This window comes from Equus przewalskii, chromosome 8 (genome assembly GCF_037783145.1).
Source record: "Equus przewalskii isolate Varuska chromosome 8, EquPr2, whole genome shotgun sequence".
Classification (NCBI taxonomy): domain Eukaryota; kingdom Metazoa; phylum Chordata; class Mammalia; order Perissodactyla; family Equidae; genus Equus; species Equus przewalskii.
Window position 1 is genome coordinate 67,856,605 of NC_091838.1, and position 14,828 is coordinate 67,871,432.

General features: G+C 44.6%; 1 protein-coding gene across 7 annotated transcripts in view; it reads left to right on the plus strand.

The window, feature by feature from the left end:
* FER1L6 (fer-1 like family member 6) overlaps positions 1–14,828 on the plus strand; it is a 214,977-nt gene that overhangs the window by 116,718 nt on the left and 83,431 nt on the right. For all 7 annotated transcript variants that reach the window (XM_070632002.1, XM_070632004.1, XM_070632005.1 and 4 more), the window contains 4 exons: positions 102–294; positions 3,399–3,751; positions 8,892–9,000; positions 11,804–11,984. In XM_070632002.1, the coding sequence (XP_070488103.1) occupies positions 102–294; positions 3,399–3,751; positions 8,892–9,000; positions 11,804–11,984 (836 nt within the window). The remainder of the gene's footprint in view (positions 1–101; positions 295–3,398; positions 3,752–8,891; positions 9,001–11,803; positions 11,985–14,828) is intronic.

The window sequence follows — 14,828 nt, forward strand, 5'->3', positions numbered from 1 at the left end:
AACTTGCTTTATATTTCCAGCTGGTTTGAAGAGTTTTCTTTGGTTGGTCAAAGGCCTCTTTCATTTCCTTGCATGGCTCATATCCTCTGGCTGTGTTTTAGGGACGAACCACTGTGCAGAAGAACTGTGCCAATCCTGTGTGGCACGAACAGGTGGTCTTCAAGGAAATGTTCCCTCCGTTGTGTCGGAGGGTGAAAATCCAGGTGTGGGATGAAGGCAGCATGAATGATGTAGCGCTGGCAACCCATTTCATTGACCTGAAGAAAATCTCCAACGAACAGGATGGAGATAAAGGTACAGCCTCTGGCTTGGAAATAGGGTCTTGAAATGATTGATTTAGAGCTCTCATCTTTAAAACAAGAGGGTCGGAGCAGGCAATGTGTTAGGCACCTTCCATGTTCTGCGTGGTCTGTGGTCAGGGCAGTGGCGGGAGCAAAGCTCTGGACTCCAGGAGGCTCGGTCCTGGTCCCAGGTCTTCCACAAACATTGCTGTGTGTCCTTGAGGCAGTCACTCCCTCTTCCTGGGCTTTAGGTCTCTTAATTGAAAACCGTAGTTTAGATTAGCTCAGAGGTTGGCAAATTATAGTCCATGGGCCACATAGGACCTGCCACACATTTTTGTATGGTTCGCATGCTAAGAATGGTTATTACATGTTTAAATAGTCCAAAAACGTTGTGCCCCCAACTCACTTGTGGGAGCGCGAGAACATGAGTATGGCAGGAAGGTGCTTCTGACTGTGCGCTCAGAGAGCCGGGGAGGGAACAGAGAGCCCCAGCTAATCCACTGAGAAGGTTGAAAGAGCCTCCACCCAGTATGATGCTCTTTATTTGCAAAACCTGGGTTAGCAGGTGGTAATTCTCTAAATATCCCAGTAAACCCTCCCTCTCTTTAATCCCAAGGCAATCTTTCTCTGCGCTGCAAATTTGTGTTAATTGATGTATATATTTGTGTATATATGTGTGTGTGTGTGTCTCTGTGTGTGTATTTATACATATACACATATATCTTGAAGGCGTGGCTTAAGCAGAGAACAAGCTGTACACATTTTTATGCCCTCACAGAGTGACACCATAGAGAGGCCTCATTAAAGATCTAACGTTCGATTCTTCCTGTGTTGGAAGGGTTTGGCACGCAATTGCTTTATGCAGAAAGCACATCCACCCATCCACAGGATTTCTTAACTAGATGTAAACATGTTTTACCCACAACTTTTCAGGAACATCTTGATGACGTTCAAGAGATGTATGACAGTGTTCAAAAAAGTAGACATCAGGGGCCCCAAATTCTTTCTACCCCTGGTTTTTTGTTAAAAATTTTACTTTTTACTTTTTCTCCCCAAAGCCCCCCAGTACATAGTTGTGTATTTTCAGTTGTGGGTCCTTCTACTTGTGGCATGTGGGATGCCGCCTCAGCATGGCTCAATGAGCAGTGCCATGTCCACGCCCAGGATTTGAACCGGCGAAACCCTAGGCCGCCGAAGTGGAGTGCGCAAATCTAACCACTTGGCCACAGGGCCAGCCCCTCTTTCTACCCCTTTTAACACAATATCTCTACTTCTTACAATTTACTCAAAGGAGGGGCTGGCCTCATGGCATAGTAGTTAAGTTCGGCGTGCTCCACTTCAGTGGCCCAGGTACATGGGTTTGGATCCCAGGCACAGGCCTATTCATCAGCCATGCTGTGGCGCCGACCTGCATATAAAGTGGAGGAAGATTGCACAGATGTTAGCTCAGGGCTAATCTTCCTCAGCAAAACAAAAATAAAACCAAAAACTTGTTAGTAAAAAAAAATTTACTCAGAGGAGAAATAGAATTTAGTCTGGGGAGGGGAGGGGAAGTGGAGGAGGAAACATTTAGGCATAAAACTATTGATAGTGCAATATAAGGAAACATCTATTTGTCAACAATGGGGGAATTAAGCAAATTATGATACGTGTATTTATTGAGTAATGGCAGATATTCTTGAGCACTTCCTAAGGCGTGTGTGAAGCACTTAATAGATATTATCTCTATTGATCCTGATAGGTGAGATAGGTACTATTAACATCTCCATTTTACAGATGAGGAAACTGAAGCAGAGGAAAGTTAACTCGCCCGAGGTCCCATAGCTTGAAAACGTCAAGCTGAGAGTTGAGATTTGAGCTTAGGCAGTCAAGCTTCAGGACTGCAGTCCTGTACTGCCTGTCAAAATGAAACATTCTATTGCCAAATCATGTTTGCACAGACACTGCGTTTTCCCAGATGCTACGTATTAAGAAAGGAAAATATCTGTGCTAATTGTAAACTAAAATCATCAGGTCTTTTCAGTTCTACGTTTAGAACATATCTCAGAATACTTACTTCTCTCAATCTCCGCTACCACCACCCTAGTCCAAGCCACTGATGTCTTCAGTTCTGATGACGAAGTGGTCCTTGAACAACTTTGTCCACATCCATTCTTATAATCCTTCACATAGCAGCCAGAGTGATCTTAAAACATACACCTGGGGGGCCAGCCCTGTGGTGTAGTGGTTAAGATTGGCAGGCTGTGCTTCAGCAGCCCAAGTTTGCGGGTTTGGATCCTGGGTGCAGACCTATACCGTGTGTCAGCTATGCTGTGGCGGTGACCCACGTAAAATAGAGGAAGACTGGCACAGATGCTAGCTCAGGGCCAATCTTGCTCAGTCAGGAAAAAAAAAAAAAAACCCACACATCTGATTATGTTGTATCTTTGCTTAAATCTCTGTAAAATATTCCTGTGATTTCTAGGATAAAGACCAAAATTCTTGTCAAGGCCCCAAGACCCACCCACCTCTCCAAACTTTTCTCACATAGCTCACTCTCTGGATTCCAGCCACACGGGCTTTCTCTTTCAGTTGCTTCTATCTGCTAGCTCCTTTCCAACTGCTGTATGCTGTTCCCTCTGCCCAGAACTCTTTCTTCTCTCTGCTCTCTCTGCCTAACTCCTTTCCATGCCACATCAGCCTGTTATTTGTTCTTGCAGCAGAAGGTGTATCTCCTTCATAGCATTTAGAATGTAAATATTTATTTGTTTAATGTTTGTATCTGCTTTCTTCTCCACTGGGCTCTATGTTGAGTGTCTAGCATGGTGCTTGGCACATGTTAGGAGTCAATAAACATTTCATGAATGAGTGAACAGGTGAGCATGCATATCAGCATTCATAGTATTATCACAATGAGTGAATGAGTATAAACATATGCATGGAAGAAAGACTAGAAAGAAATATAGCAAAATGGTAATCATGGCTGTCTTTTGGTGACAGGATATCTCATAAATATTTTCTCTTGTCTTTTCTGCATTTTCTACATTTCTAAATGAATATGCACAACTTTCATAAAGCAAAAAAATAATCAGCTTGTAAACATAACCAGGCAACTAAAGCTTGGGATCTTTCTAGGCTTTCTACCTACCTTCGGACCTGCCTGGATTAACCTGTATGGCTCACCCAGGAACCACAGCCTGATGGACGACTACCAGGAATTGAACGAAGGCTTCGGAGAAGGCGTGTCATTCCGGGGCAGAATCTTGGTAGAAATTGCTGTGGAAATCCTCTCGGGAGGGGCACAGGAGTCTAAATTTTCCAAAGCACTCAAGGGACTAAAGTTGTCTTCGAAGGACAAAGATTCCAAATCTTCCAAAGGTTCAAGTAAAGACAAGGATGACAAAACCGATGATGGAAAACCCCAGCAGGCTTCGGACAAGACCAACTCAACAGAGGTCGAGGTGGAACCTTTCGATGTACCCCCGGAGGTAGGTCTGAGCACTGCTCCACTGCTCCTGTGAAGTGAGCCCGGAGCAGAGACAGAACCTGCCACAGGCTCCCAAACCTTCTGAAGGCCTGCACAGGTCTCACCCCCCTGCAAAATGTGTGTCGGCTCAGCCCTGTATGCAGGGCTGATCCTCTGCCTCTTCCTGCACACATCACGGCAATCTGCTCGTGATAAATTCCTTCAGCGTCCCTCCAAACATGGATTCCCATGGAAACCAGAGTAAAAGAGAAATAAAAGTGCTCTGGGGAAGCTAGTGGGAGTGGGTGGTGAGGTGGTGGACGGAACCACATCTGTGGCCTAATTTTGTTTAGCTTTGTTAGCTTAGAATATGCTTGAGATATGAGATAATGTGGGATGAGGGATGAAGAGGAGGAAGGGTGGGTGACCAGCTGGGATACAAGAAATTGAGAAACCTGTTCTCCTGCCCCAAACCTATGGGGAAATCACAATTCAAGGGAATGCTTATCTTTGCTTATTACTCAACATAAAGCATATTAGCACTTTTCCAGCCTGGTTCTGTATTATGAGAAAGAGATCTGGGGCCCCAAGTTGAATTCAAACAGTGAATATCCTCTCAACTGTTTAGTTTCGCAATAGTACTTTGTAGTTAAGCAACAAAAGAACTTTATGTTTTGTTAGTAGCAGGGGTGGGTGGATTTCAGCTCTCAGCTTGAATGATTCTGTCCCTAGGAGTGTATTTCTCTGGTCAACCAATCATTTCGGGTGCGGAAGAGAGGTGATGGCTGGTTTCCCAGAGCTGTCCATTCCTAGGGGAGACTAGACTGAAGGGTTGTAGCATGCAGGTCACCTTAGCCTTGGAAGAGCCGCGTAATTTTACTTCTTGGATCTAATAAATCTTAAGAAACTGTGGGGGAGAGGCTGGAGCACAGGATTGCAAATCTTGGGGGTTGATTCTATTCATGGCTCTAGTACTAACTCGTCTCAGTATTTCAGTTTACTCATCAACAGAATGGGGTAGTCATAGTCCCTCTGTCATAGGCATCTCATGGGGATAAGTGAGGGGATGCCTGTAAAATGGTCAGCAGGGTTCTTAGCACAGATGTGGTAAGCAGGCAATCCATTTGCTCTCGTTGTTTTTACCAACGTTACTGTGGTTTGCTCCCACCGCCATGGGCAGCTATTCAGAACTCTCCACCCTGTTGTTTGTGACTTACTTTGGGTTTTCTATGGATGCCCCCGGCTCCCCCTCTGAACTTATATATTGGAGAATATTCTCTGGAAATGCATACTGTCAGTTTGTTGTGGTTAGAATTGACATCACCTTGACGTGATTACATTTATGTGTGTTTCTTCAGAATATATGCCAACTTTGGAAACTTATTTTTTGGACTTTGCCAGAAATCGTGGGTAGCTTGGTAGCCACCTAGGCCGATATGCCTTGTATCTGTCCTTGTGACAATCTTTCCTGCTGTTGATACTGGGCATTCTTCTCTAAACAGGGATTGCCAAGTAGAAAGGGGCTAGTAAAGATTTTCTTAACCCAAGCCAATGTCTTCAAGATATTTTTTCTGAGGCCGTCTGAAAAAATAGATCATAGCAGAAAGAAAGGGTGACTGGGAACATGTGGAGCAGAGTGTACATTTTCCTACAAGGCCAGGGGCCATCTTGGCTATTGTGTAGAAGGTAGAAGAGAGGGGGAAAATTCAGTATCATTCAAACCTTTATTTCACCTCTCTCCTCTCTTCATTTTGGCTTCTTGTTTTTCCCGAACAAACAAGAAGTTCAAGAAACGTGTCAGTTTCTTGCTGGGTTTATTAGTTATCTATTGCTATGTAACAAATTACCCCCAAATTTAGCAGCTTAAGACAACAAATATTTATTTTCTCTGTGGGTGAGGAATTTGGGAATACCTTGGCTCGGTGGTTCTGGCTCAGAATCTCTCATGAGGTTTCAATCAAGATTTTGGCAGGACTGCAGTCTCATCTGAAAGCTTGACTGGAACTAGAGGATCCACTTCCAAGATGGTGCGCTCACATCTTACTCACTCGCTGGCGGTTGGCAGAAGGACTTGGTTCCTTGTTGGGTGTTGGCATGAGGCCTCAGTTCCTCACTACATGGACCATTCCATAGGCTACTTGAGTGTCTGCATGGCAGCTGGCTTCGCCCAGAGTGGGTGATCCAAGAGAGAGCAAGGCGGAAACTGCAATGTCTTTTATGACCAAACCCATGGAAGTCACACACTGACATTTGTGTCATGTTGTAATTGTTAGAAATGAGTCACTAAGTCCAGTCCACACTGAAAGGGAGGGGAATTAAGCTTCACCTTTTGAGGAGAGGATTTTTCCAAGAATTTATGGACATATTTTAAAACCACCACACTGGGCTTCTACCTTCCTCAGAGCCTCAATAGCTCAGAGCTCGCCCTCACCAACACGGTGATATCCTTTCTTGCAGCATCTTCCTCTTTTTAGCTCTCCAGGGTTTTCAAGCTCCAATCTCTCTTGCTGCAGCCATGATCTCATTGCCTATCTGGACAAATGAGATCCCATGATGTTGGCCTTTCATCACCACCATCAAAGCTTATCTTCCCTATGCCAAACTTTCACAGAGCATCACTAATCCAATAGATATGTTCATTTCTAAATTCTGTGAACACTTGTTGAGTAGCTTCCTGTTTAAACATCATCCTAAACATTGGTAGGAATAAAAAGAGTCAGACTCCATGGAATTTATGGTTAGAAGGGGAGGTAAGGCATGCAAAATAAATGTACAGAAAGTAGAAAGTGATAAGTGCAATAAAGAGGTACAGATAAAGTGCTATTATTTCCTAGAGTGAGTGAAGTATAACGACTAAAATGTTGGGCTCTCCAGGAAGACAGCTGGATTTAAGATGTGGCAGTGTGGTGTAATGGTTACTGCCTTGCCTCTAGAGAAACAGTGCCACTATCTGAATCTTTGGCCAAGTGACTTAAGCTCCTTATGCTTATTTCCAATAATAACCTCTGCTTTGTAGGCTCATAGTGAAGGTTTAATGAGTTAATACACGCAAGGTGCTTAGAGCAGAGCCTGGAAGGCACATAGTAAGCCCTCAATAAATATTCATCGTGCTTTGTAACTTTGGACAGTTATCTTAATCTTTCACAGGACTGCAGTGTCCTCATCTTTAAATGAGTAGAATCAAAATATCTCCCTCCCAGGGGAGTTGTGAGAATTACATGAGATAATGTGGGTAAAATTCTTTAAACCACATCTGACATGTAACAAGAGCTAAGTAAACATTACCATCAACCTTTTTCCAGCTCAGGGAATCAAGGTATGCTTCCAGAAGGAAGAAGCAGTTGAGTTGTACCTCGAAGGATGGGTAGGATTGAGACATGAATTCTAATCTGTTGAGATCCTCATCCTGACTACCATTTGTGGCATTTATATGTGTAGGCTTTATACCAGGTCCTCCACACGGATGATCTCATTTCTCCCCACTGTAGGCCCTACTATGATGTCTATTTCACAGACAAGGAAAATGATGCCCAGAGTGGACATGACTTGCCTGAAGTCAACCAGCTAGGAAGAAGCAGGGCTGGGATTTGAAGAAATGTTTGTCTGGCTATGGAGCCTGCTGTCCCTCTTCCAGGTTACGTGGCCTACATTCCCTCCAGGTCTCCAAGTGATTTTTAATCTCCTCCCAGAGAGTAAACTCGGCCTCAGGAAGGGAGATAAGTGGCTGGTTTATAGGCAGGGGATACAGGGGCAGCAGGTGGGAGGGGTGTGTGCTCTGTGACTAAGATCCAGCACTTGGCCCCCACCCTGTCTGACACTTTCTGGTCAATAGAAACATTTCCTGCTGATGCCGACGGCACAGCAGGCTCCTGTTTGAAGGAAGGGTCACCTTTTGGGGACCCATTGGCTTTCTGAGGGACAAGGGTCAGGGCTCTTGATTGAATGGGCTCTTAACCTCTGAAGCCACAACTGCTTTATTTCCTTAGAAGAACCTTATTTCTTTTTCCATGGAGTTTAATGAATCCAACTGTAAAACCAGGAAGCGCAGACTGCATGGTTCCGGCTCATTCAGCCTCTTCGCTCAGAAACGTGATGCTGTGTCACGGTGTCCCAGCTGTATCTGCTCCCTGAACCATCAGCCTGTTCCATGTCAATAGGAGTCATTTGCAAATAGTTGTGTGTTATCTTGAGATGGCTCCTGTCTTGTGACCTGTCACAGTCCCATCTTCCAGAATGCAGGCTCCTTGAGAAGGCAGCCTCGGTGGAGACCAGGCTTCAAATCTCGACTGACTTTAACTTGCTATGTGATCTTGGGAAGCCCCTTAGTCTCTCTGAGCTTTAGTTTATTTGGATAAAAGGTGGTGGTTAGAGCAGATGAGCTCTAAGGCCCTTTTCAATGTAAAAGCAGTTGTGATTCTGGGACCTGTGCACCCCTCGCAGCAGCAACCACTTATAGCCCATCCTGGACACACTTAATTGGCTGATGCTGATGCAAATGCCCAACCCTGCACCCACTTTTGTCTGGGCTTATGTTATTTCAGGAAGTAAAGTCTGTCTTTGAGTTAGCACCAAGGCGTTGGGTTAACACATGTCGAAGTTCAAAGAACACAGGTTCTGTGGTCAGAATACTGGGAAAGTTACTAACCTCAACCTTAGGTTTAGTTTCCTCATCTGTAAAATGGGAACGATCCAAATTTTGACCTGTTAAGGTTGTTAAGAGGAACAAACAGAATGTATGTGACCACGCTGTATGATGCATAAAACTATGCTCAAATGTAAGGGCTTCATCCTGTGAGTCTGTCTTTTTTCTAAACGTCTGCTCACCAGCAGGTGATTCCAAGCCTGGGTTTCACCAACAGCACCTAGAAAGATCCACATACCTACCTTAGCCTTTAAAATAAAAGAAGATTTTATCATAAGGAGGTGTGGCTCAGGAGGCTGAGACCACATCATTCTAGATAAATGGCTGAATTCGGATTTGTAGTTTGAAGGTCCTCGTTCCTCCCTGTCTGATTAGTGGGGAAATGATGTGCCAGTTCAGGCTGACACTGAGACTCAAATGCCTAGGAATTACCCTGGACCAGCTTAGCATCACTAATTCAGCTTCCCAATGATTAAAAAAAGAGCCAGCCTTGTCTAATGTTTTTTTTTTCTTTCTATAGATTGTACCAGAAAAATATGAGGAATTTTTACTCTTTGGAGCATTTTTCGAAGCTACCATGATTGACCGGAAGATTGGAGATAAACCCATTAGTTTTGAAGTTTCTATTGGTAAGTGTAGACAATGTCGACGAAAATAATCCATAACCAATCTATAAATGAAAATTTGGGTGAGTTTATTCTGAGCTTAAATCTGAGTGATGCGGGATCCGTGAGCCGAGGAGTCGAAAGAAAGATTTCTTAGACTCTTAAGATCTGGCAGTAGGGCTCTTTTATTTAGAGAATAGTATAGAATAGCATGGGGACAGGACCCATGGGCAGTCAGAGCTGCTGCTGGCATGGGGAGCTGCTGCTGCCGCTGCCGCTGCTGACATGGGGACAGGACCCATGGGCAGGCAGAGCTGCTGCCGGCATGTTCCTGTTCCTGTTGCTGCTGCCGCTTCTGCTGCAAAGTTGGGTGGAGAGTAAGGCTAAATTTAAGGCATAGGTATGTGAGTTGTCTCTTTACAAGACAAAGGAATATGTAAAAAAGTTAAAATGATGTCAGTGCCTGTAGGGTCCGGCCGTTTGGTGGTCCCACAAACTTTAGATAAGAATCAAACCGGATTGAGTAAATGGCAGAAGTTACCACTTGAATTTTATCCTCAGCTAAAGACAAAGGAGGATTTGGGGGTGGGGGGGGCGGCGGTCAGTTACATGAGGTTGCCAGACAGTAACCAATTTAAGTTCTTGCCTCTGGCATTAAGAGTTTCTAGAGATAAGGCCATCCCCCTTCTTCCCGGCACAGAGAGGGAGGCGTCTTTACAGATAGAGGTTTCCCTTAGAAATTTAAATATTTCCCAACAAAGGGACGAGCAAATTCCACACCTCGGAGTCTGCTTCTCATCTGTAATTTTAAAATTAACCAGCCTAAAAATCCTCATCAGGAGGATTATAACCCGGGGCCTTTCTTCCTGAAGGAAGAAAGGACACCAAAGAAGTGGGGTGCACAGAGTGGTTATATACCCCCAGAGAGGATGTTTCTCACAGGATTGGAATGTCCCTTTTACAATAGTCGCGAGACTGCTCTGTCGGCACAGCAATTGATGGAAATAGCAGGTAGGTCTTCTGTCTCAGTGAACACAGCAGGGTGGCAGGTCTGTTGTGTCCAGCTGAGTGGTCACAGGTGAGCTGGTGGTCAAAGGTGAGTGCAGCAATCAGTTCCTAGCCTAAGGAAAGATGCTTATCCCTAAGGAAATGCCAATGTGGGAGGGAGAGTGAAGTTGCACCTTTATCTCAAGGGCCTTTGTTCTGGCCATAGGAAATATCTAAGCAGATATACAATGCGTGCTCAATAGCCACAGTCAGGCCCTTTTGGAAAAAAACAAAGTCAAGCCGAATTAGGTTTATACCAAATGGCTTCCTCATATACTCCAATATATCCTATTGCTTGCCATTTTTATTTGTCAACAAACACAATGTATGGCACATGCATGGGCTTTGTACCTATTCACTGAATAAATGAATTAGTGCCTTGCATGAGATGATGGTGCTCTGGTGGAGGTCGGAACCTCAGAAAGAAGTGAATGATTCCTTGTTCACTCTTCTTGTCAATATGTAAGGAATAGATTTGTTTTCATACTTAGAAAAAAGGATTAAGAGTACAGTTTGGATTCAGACAGATTTGGCTTACAAATCCTGGTTCCATTACCCCTAGGCTCACTTAACTTCTCTGGGTCTCAGTCTTTTTATCTATAAAATGGGAATAATGGTAACTCCTCATGGAGCTGTTGTAAGGTTTGATGAGTTAATGCATGCAAAGTGCCATGCATAAGATAGCTATTGATGCTGGGTCGGTGAGCCGAGGAGTGGAAAGAAAGATTTCTTAGACTCTTAAGATCTGGCAGTAGTGCTCTTTTATTTAGAGAGCAGAATAGCATGGGGACAGGACCCATGGGCAGTCAGAGCTGCTGCCGGCATGTTGCTGCTGCCGCTTCTGCTGCTGCCTCAGCTGCTGCTTCTGCTGCCAAGTTGGGTGGAGAGTAAGGCTAAATTTAAGGCATAGGTATGTGAGTTATCTCTTTACAAGACAAAGAATATGTAAAAAGTTAAAACGGTATCAGTGCCTGTATGGTCTGGCCATTTGGTGGTCCCACAAATTTTAGATAAGAATCAAACTGGATGGCAGAAGTCACCACTTGAATTTTATCCTCAGCTAAAGACAAAGGAGGACTTGGGGGGGCTGGGGGCGGAGTTCAGTTACATGAGGTTGCCAGACAGTAACCAACTTAAGTTCTTGCCTCTGGCATTAAGAGTTTCTAGAGATAAGGCCATCCCCCTTCTTCCCGGCACAGAGAGGGAGGCATCTTCACAGATAGAGGTTTTCCTTAGAAATGTAAATCTTTCCCAACAAAGGGACAAGCAAATTCCACTCCTTGGAGCCTGCATCTCATCTGTAGTTTTAAAACTAACCAGCCTAAAAATCCTTATCATAAGCCGTTTTAAAATTAAGCAGCCTAAAAATCCTCATCAGCTATTACAATAGGTGCTAATAGTAGGGTTGTTATAACTCCCAGCAATCTTCCTGAGCTGGTATACAGCTGGGAAAACTGTTCCAAGAAAGAGCGTTCTGTCAGAGATGGTCTTGATTCACGTTTGGGAAGCTCTCCTTCAGCGGAGCGGAAGGAAATGGAGATGGAATCCACTTAATTTGTGACTTAAGTAGTTTTTACCAAACAGAATGCACGATGGACGTAGATGATGGCTCATCATCACTGTCAATCTTATTTCTGTGTTCTGACCATCCTTCTTCCGACCTTCATACTGGCATCTTATTTCTCCGCCCTGGGAGCACATGAACTTGATCCCTTATGTGAAGCAGCCTGATTCTGCTTGTTGACACCTGACCCCTCTTCCCTTGCTGCTGCCTCTACAGGTAATTTTGGGAACTTGACTGATGGAGGGTCTCATCAGGGGAGTAAGAAGTCAGCTGAATCAGCTGAAGAAGACAACGTTCCACTGCTACACGGAGATGAAGGGGACGCGGCCCACAATGTTGCCATCCCTATGGCCTCCACCACTCACCCAGAGAAGCCACTCGTGACAGAAGGGAACAGGTAGGAGACAGCAGGGGAGGAGAGCCAGGGTTCTGAGGGCAGGGACGACACGGTAAGAGCCACTCTCCTAAATCCATAGTGACATGTCAACAACTCTCCGAATGACACATCCAGGTAATTCATTTAAGGGCAGAGCGATGATGGTGATTATTCTTAGCACATCTGAAGCCCCCTTTGTGCTATAACTTTGAAGCATAACAACGTAGGAAGGTCAGAATTTAAAATTTCAACCCAAACCCTATTAACAGTTATCAGACTCATCTGAGCTCTGTGCTATTATGTCAAATCCACTTGGTGGGATCATTGAATAGACCATTTCTTCTCTTATTTTTGCCACAAGCTGAAGAACTCAAAAAACGATTGTCAGCCACCAGAAAAGACCATTTCAGAAAAGAGCTGGGGCACCTTCATATACTCTCATTGATCTTTAATCTATATAAAATTTCAACATGCAAAGAGAAGTAAAATTATAGAATTCTGTTTTAAGAAAGTGGTGTCAAGCACCAGCCAAGGGATTTATGAGAAGGGGAAGCCACACATAGTGAGGGTTTTCTGTGGTCTGAGCCACCATTCTCTGCATGACTCCAAGTCACAAATCAGAAAGTTGTCAATTGTTCTCTTTTTCCTTCCTACCCCCATCCAATCAGTGATGAAGTCTGGTCAGGTCTAGTTCTCAAGTATTTCTCATATCTATTGCCATTTCTTTGATTCTGACCATTGACATCTTTGGCCCGGATGCTTTAAAAAACATCCTACCTGGCTTGGATCTTCTTCAAGAAATTCACCGAACCATCTATCTGAACCAGTTACTTCCCTGATTGACATAATTGGCTGCCTGTGGCTTTCAGGATTATTTTCAGAGGCCATAGCTTGTTAATTCAATCCCTGTCTACTTCTCTACCATCATCTCCAGTCACTCCCCAAACTCTACCTTTCCTCCAGCCACACAGCGACCCGGCAGTTCTCCAAGTGTATCCTGCTGTTTGCTGCTTCTGGGCCTTTGAACATGCTCTTCCCTCTGCCGGGCAACAAGCCACCTCCTCAGAACTGCTAGCTCCCATTACCCTTCAAGATGAAGGCCAAGTTCCCTTGCCTGAACCCCAAGTCTGATTTGGACTTCTAGTCTCACCTCCATCAAGCACTAATCACACTGCACTAAGATGTTTTTGTCTGTCTTCCTATCACACTGTGAGCACTCCGAGGGCAGGGCCTGTCCTGACTCACCTGTATGTCTGCTGCTCTCTGTGCCTGGCACATGGGAGATGCTCATGGCTGTCTCTGAATGAGTTAAGGAATTGCTGTAACTGGGTTGGGCACAGGGTACCATGGAGCTGAGAGAGCGGGTGGGTGACTTACACTGCCTGGGGAGGAGGTGAGGAATTGGGAAAGGGCACAGAAAAGGTGATATCCTAAAGGATGAGAAGGCCTTAGGGGATGATGAGAATTCTGTTTTAAGAAGGTGGAGTCAGGCGCTTTCTTGGAACAGTGCTTGGGATAAAGTAGGAAGGAGTAAGTGAAAATAATCTTAGCTGCTTGTCTTCTTGTTTTGGGGCGTGTCCTCTATTTTCTAAATCCTCTCCCTTCCATGGACCACCATCCCCTTCCCACAGCCCACCTTTTTAGGGGCCTTTTTTAGGCTCCCTGACAGTCATACTGGTTGTCCATTCTCCTTTACATGCACCCAAAGACCCCAAAACTTCCCCATCCTTTAACGGCTTCTCTGTCCATGCTCAAAACTGAAGACATTGATAAGTGGATCCTGTAACTGGATCTGCAGCTCCAGGGGACTTTTCTGAGACTACTCAGAGGTACTCTCTCTCCTTTCACTGGGACCAGATAGTGACAACATACCTCACCTTCTTGAACTGTGCCCTTGTTGACTATTTGTGGGAATATCAGGGAATGTACTATGGGAAGGATTTGGGAGGAGAAGCGAGGTTTCAAGGCATCCTCGGATGAACCTCATATTAATGCTGGCCAGCTGGCTCAAGGAAAACAAAATAAGTCCTGCTGGTGCTTGGGGCTTCCTGTATATTCCTCAGTCACTATATGGAGGCTCTGTCCACATAGTGGCAAGCCAGGGTGGCAGCAGCTGAATTCAAGAAGATTCTATGTCTACAATAGACGCCTATGCATGTGTGCACACACATATACATGCATGCACATGCATGCACAGTGTCCATATACATGTGCACACACATACACACACAATTTATTTGTCTGTTGCTTCCATTAAAATACTACCTTGTAAGGGGTGGTTTAGCATGGGCCTTAAAATACCACCTTGTGTTTGATCTGGACTTTCCTGTTTTACAAAGCTAAGCATTCACATATAATTTATGCCTCGTGCTGGAGCTCAGGAATGAGATTGGAGCACAAGTCATCCAATGGCGGAGCATCATTTGATTTCAGGCCTAACCTTGCCCAAAGTCACAAGGCTAGTCGTGTATCAGGGCAGCCATTCAAACTGGCATTCTCCTCTTTCCACTGGCAACGCAGTGCCCTCCCATCTGCCGTCCTCCATCTGCACTGCAGTTTGCCTGAGAAACTACAGTATCCTGTACATGCAGACCCAGTGAGACTAGGAGGACCCTGGGAGCCAAAGAGACAAAGGCCTTGAACATCATTAGCACAAAATAATCCAAAGCTAAGAAACCTTGGAACAAAGTACAACACTGCATGGGAATTTATCTCGTTGCAGGATTCTCAGTGCAATAATTTTTAAAGAGATAAAAGAAAGAGCAGCTTGGTTTCTAACCTTTTTTATCTTACTTTTTTGTTCTCCTGCTGTAATAACAACCTCAGTTTCTGCCAAGAATTTATTGGCTTCTTTTCTGAATGGAA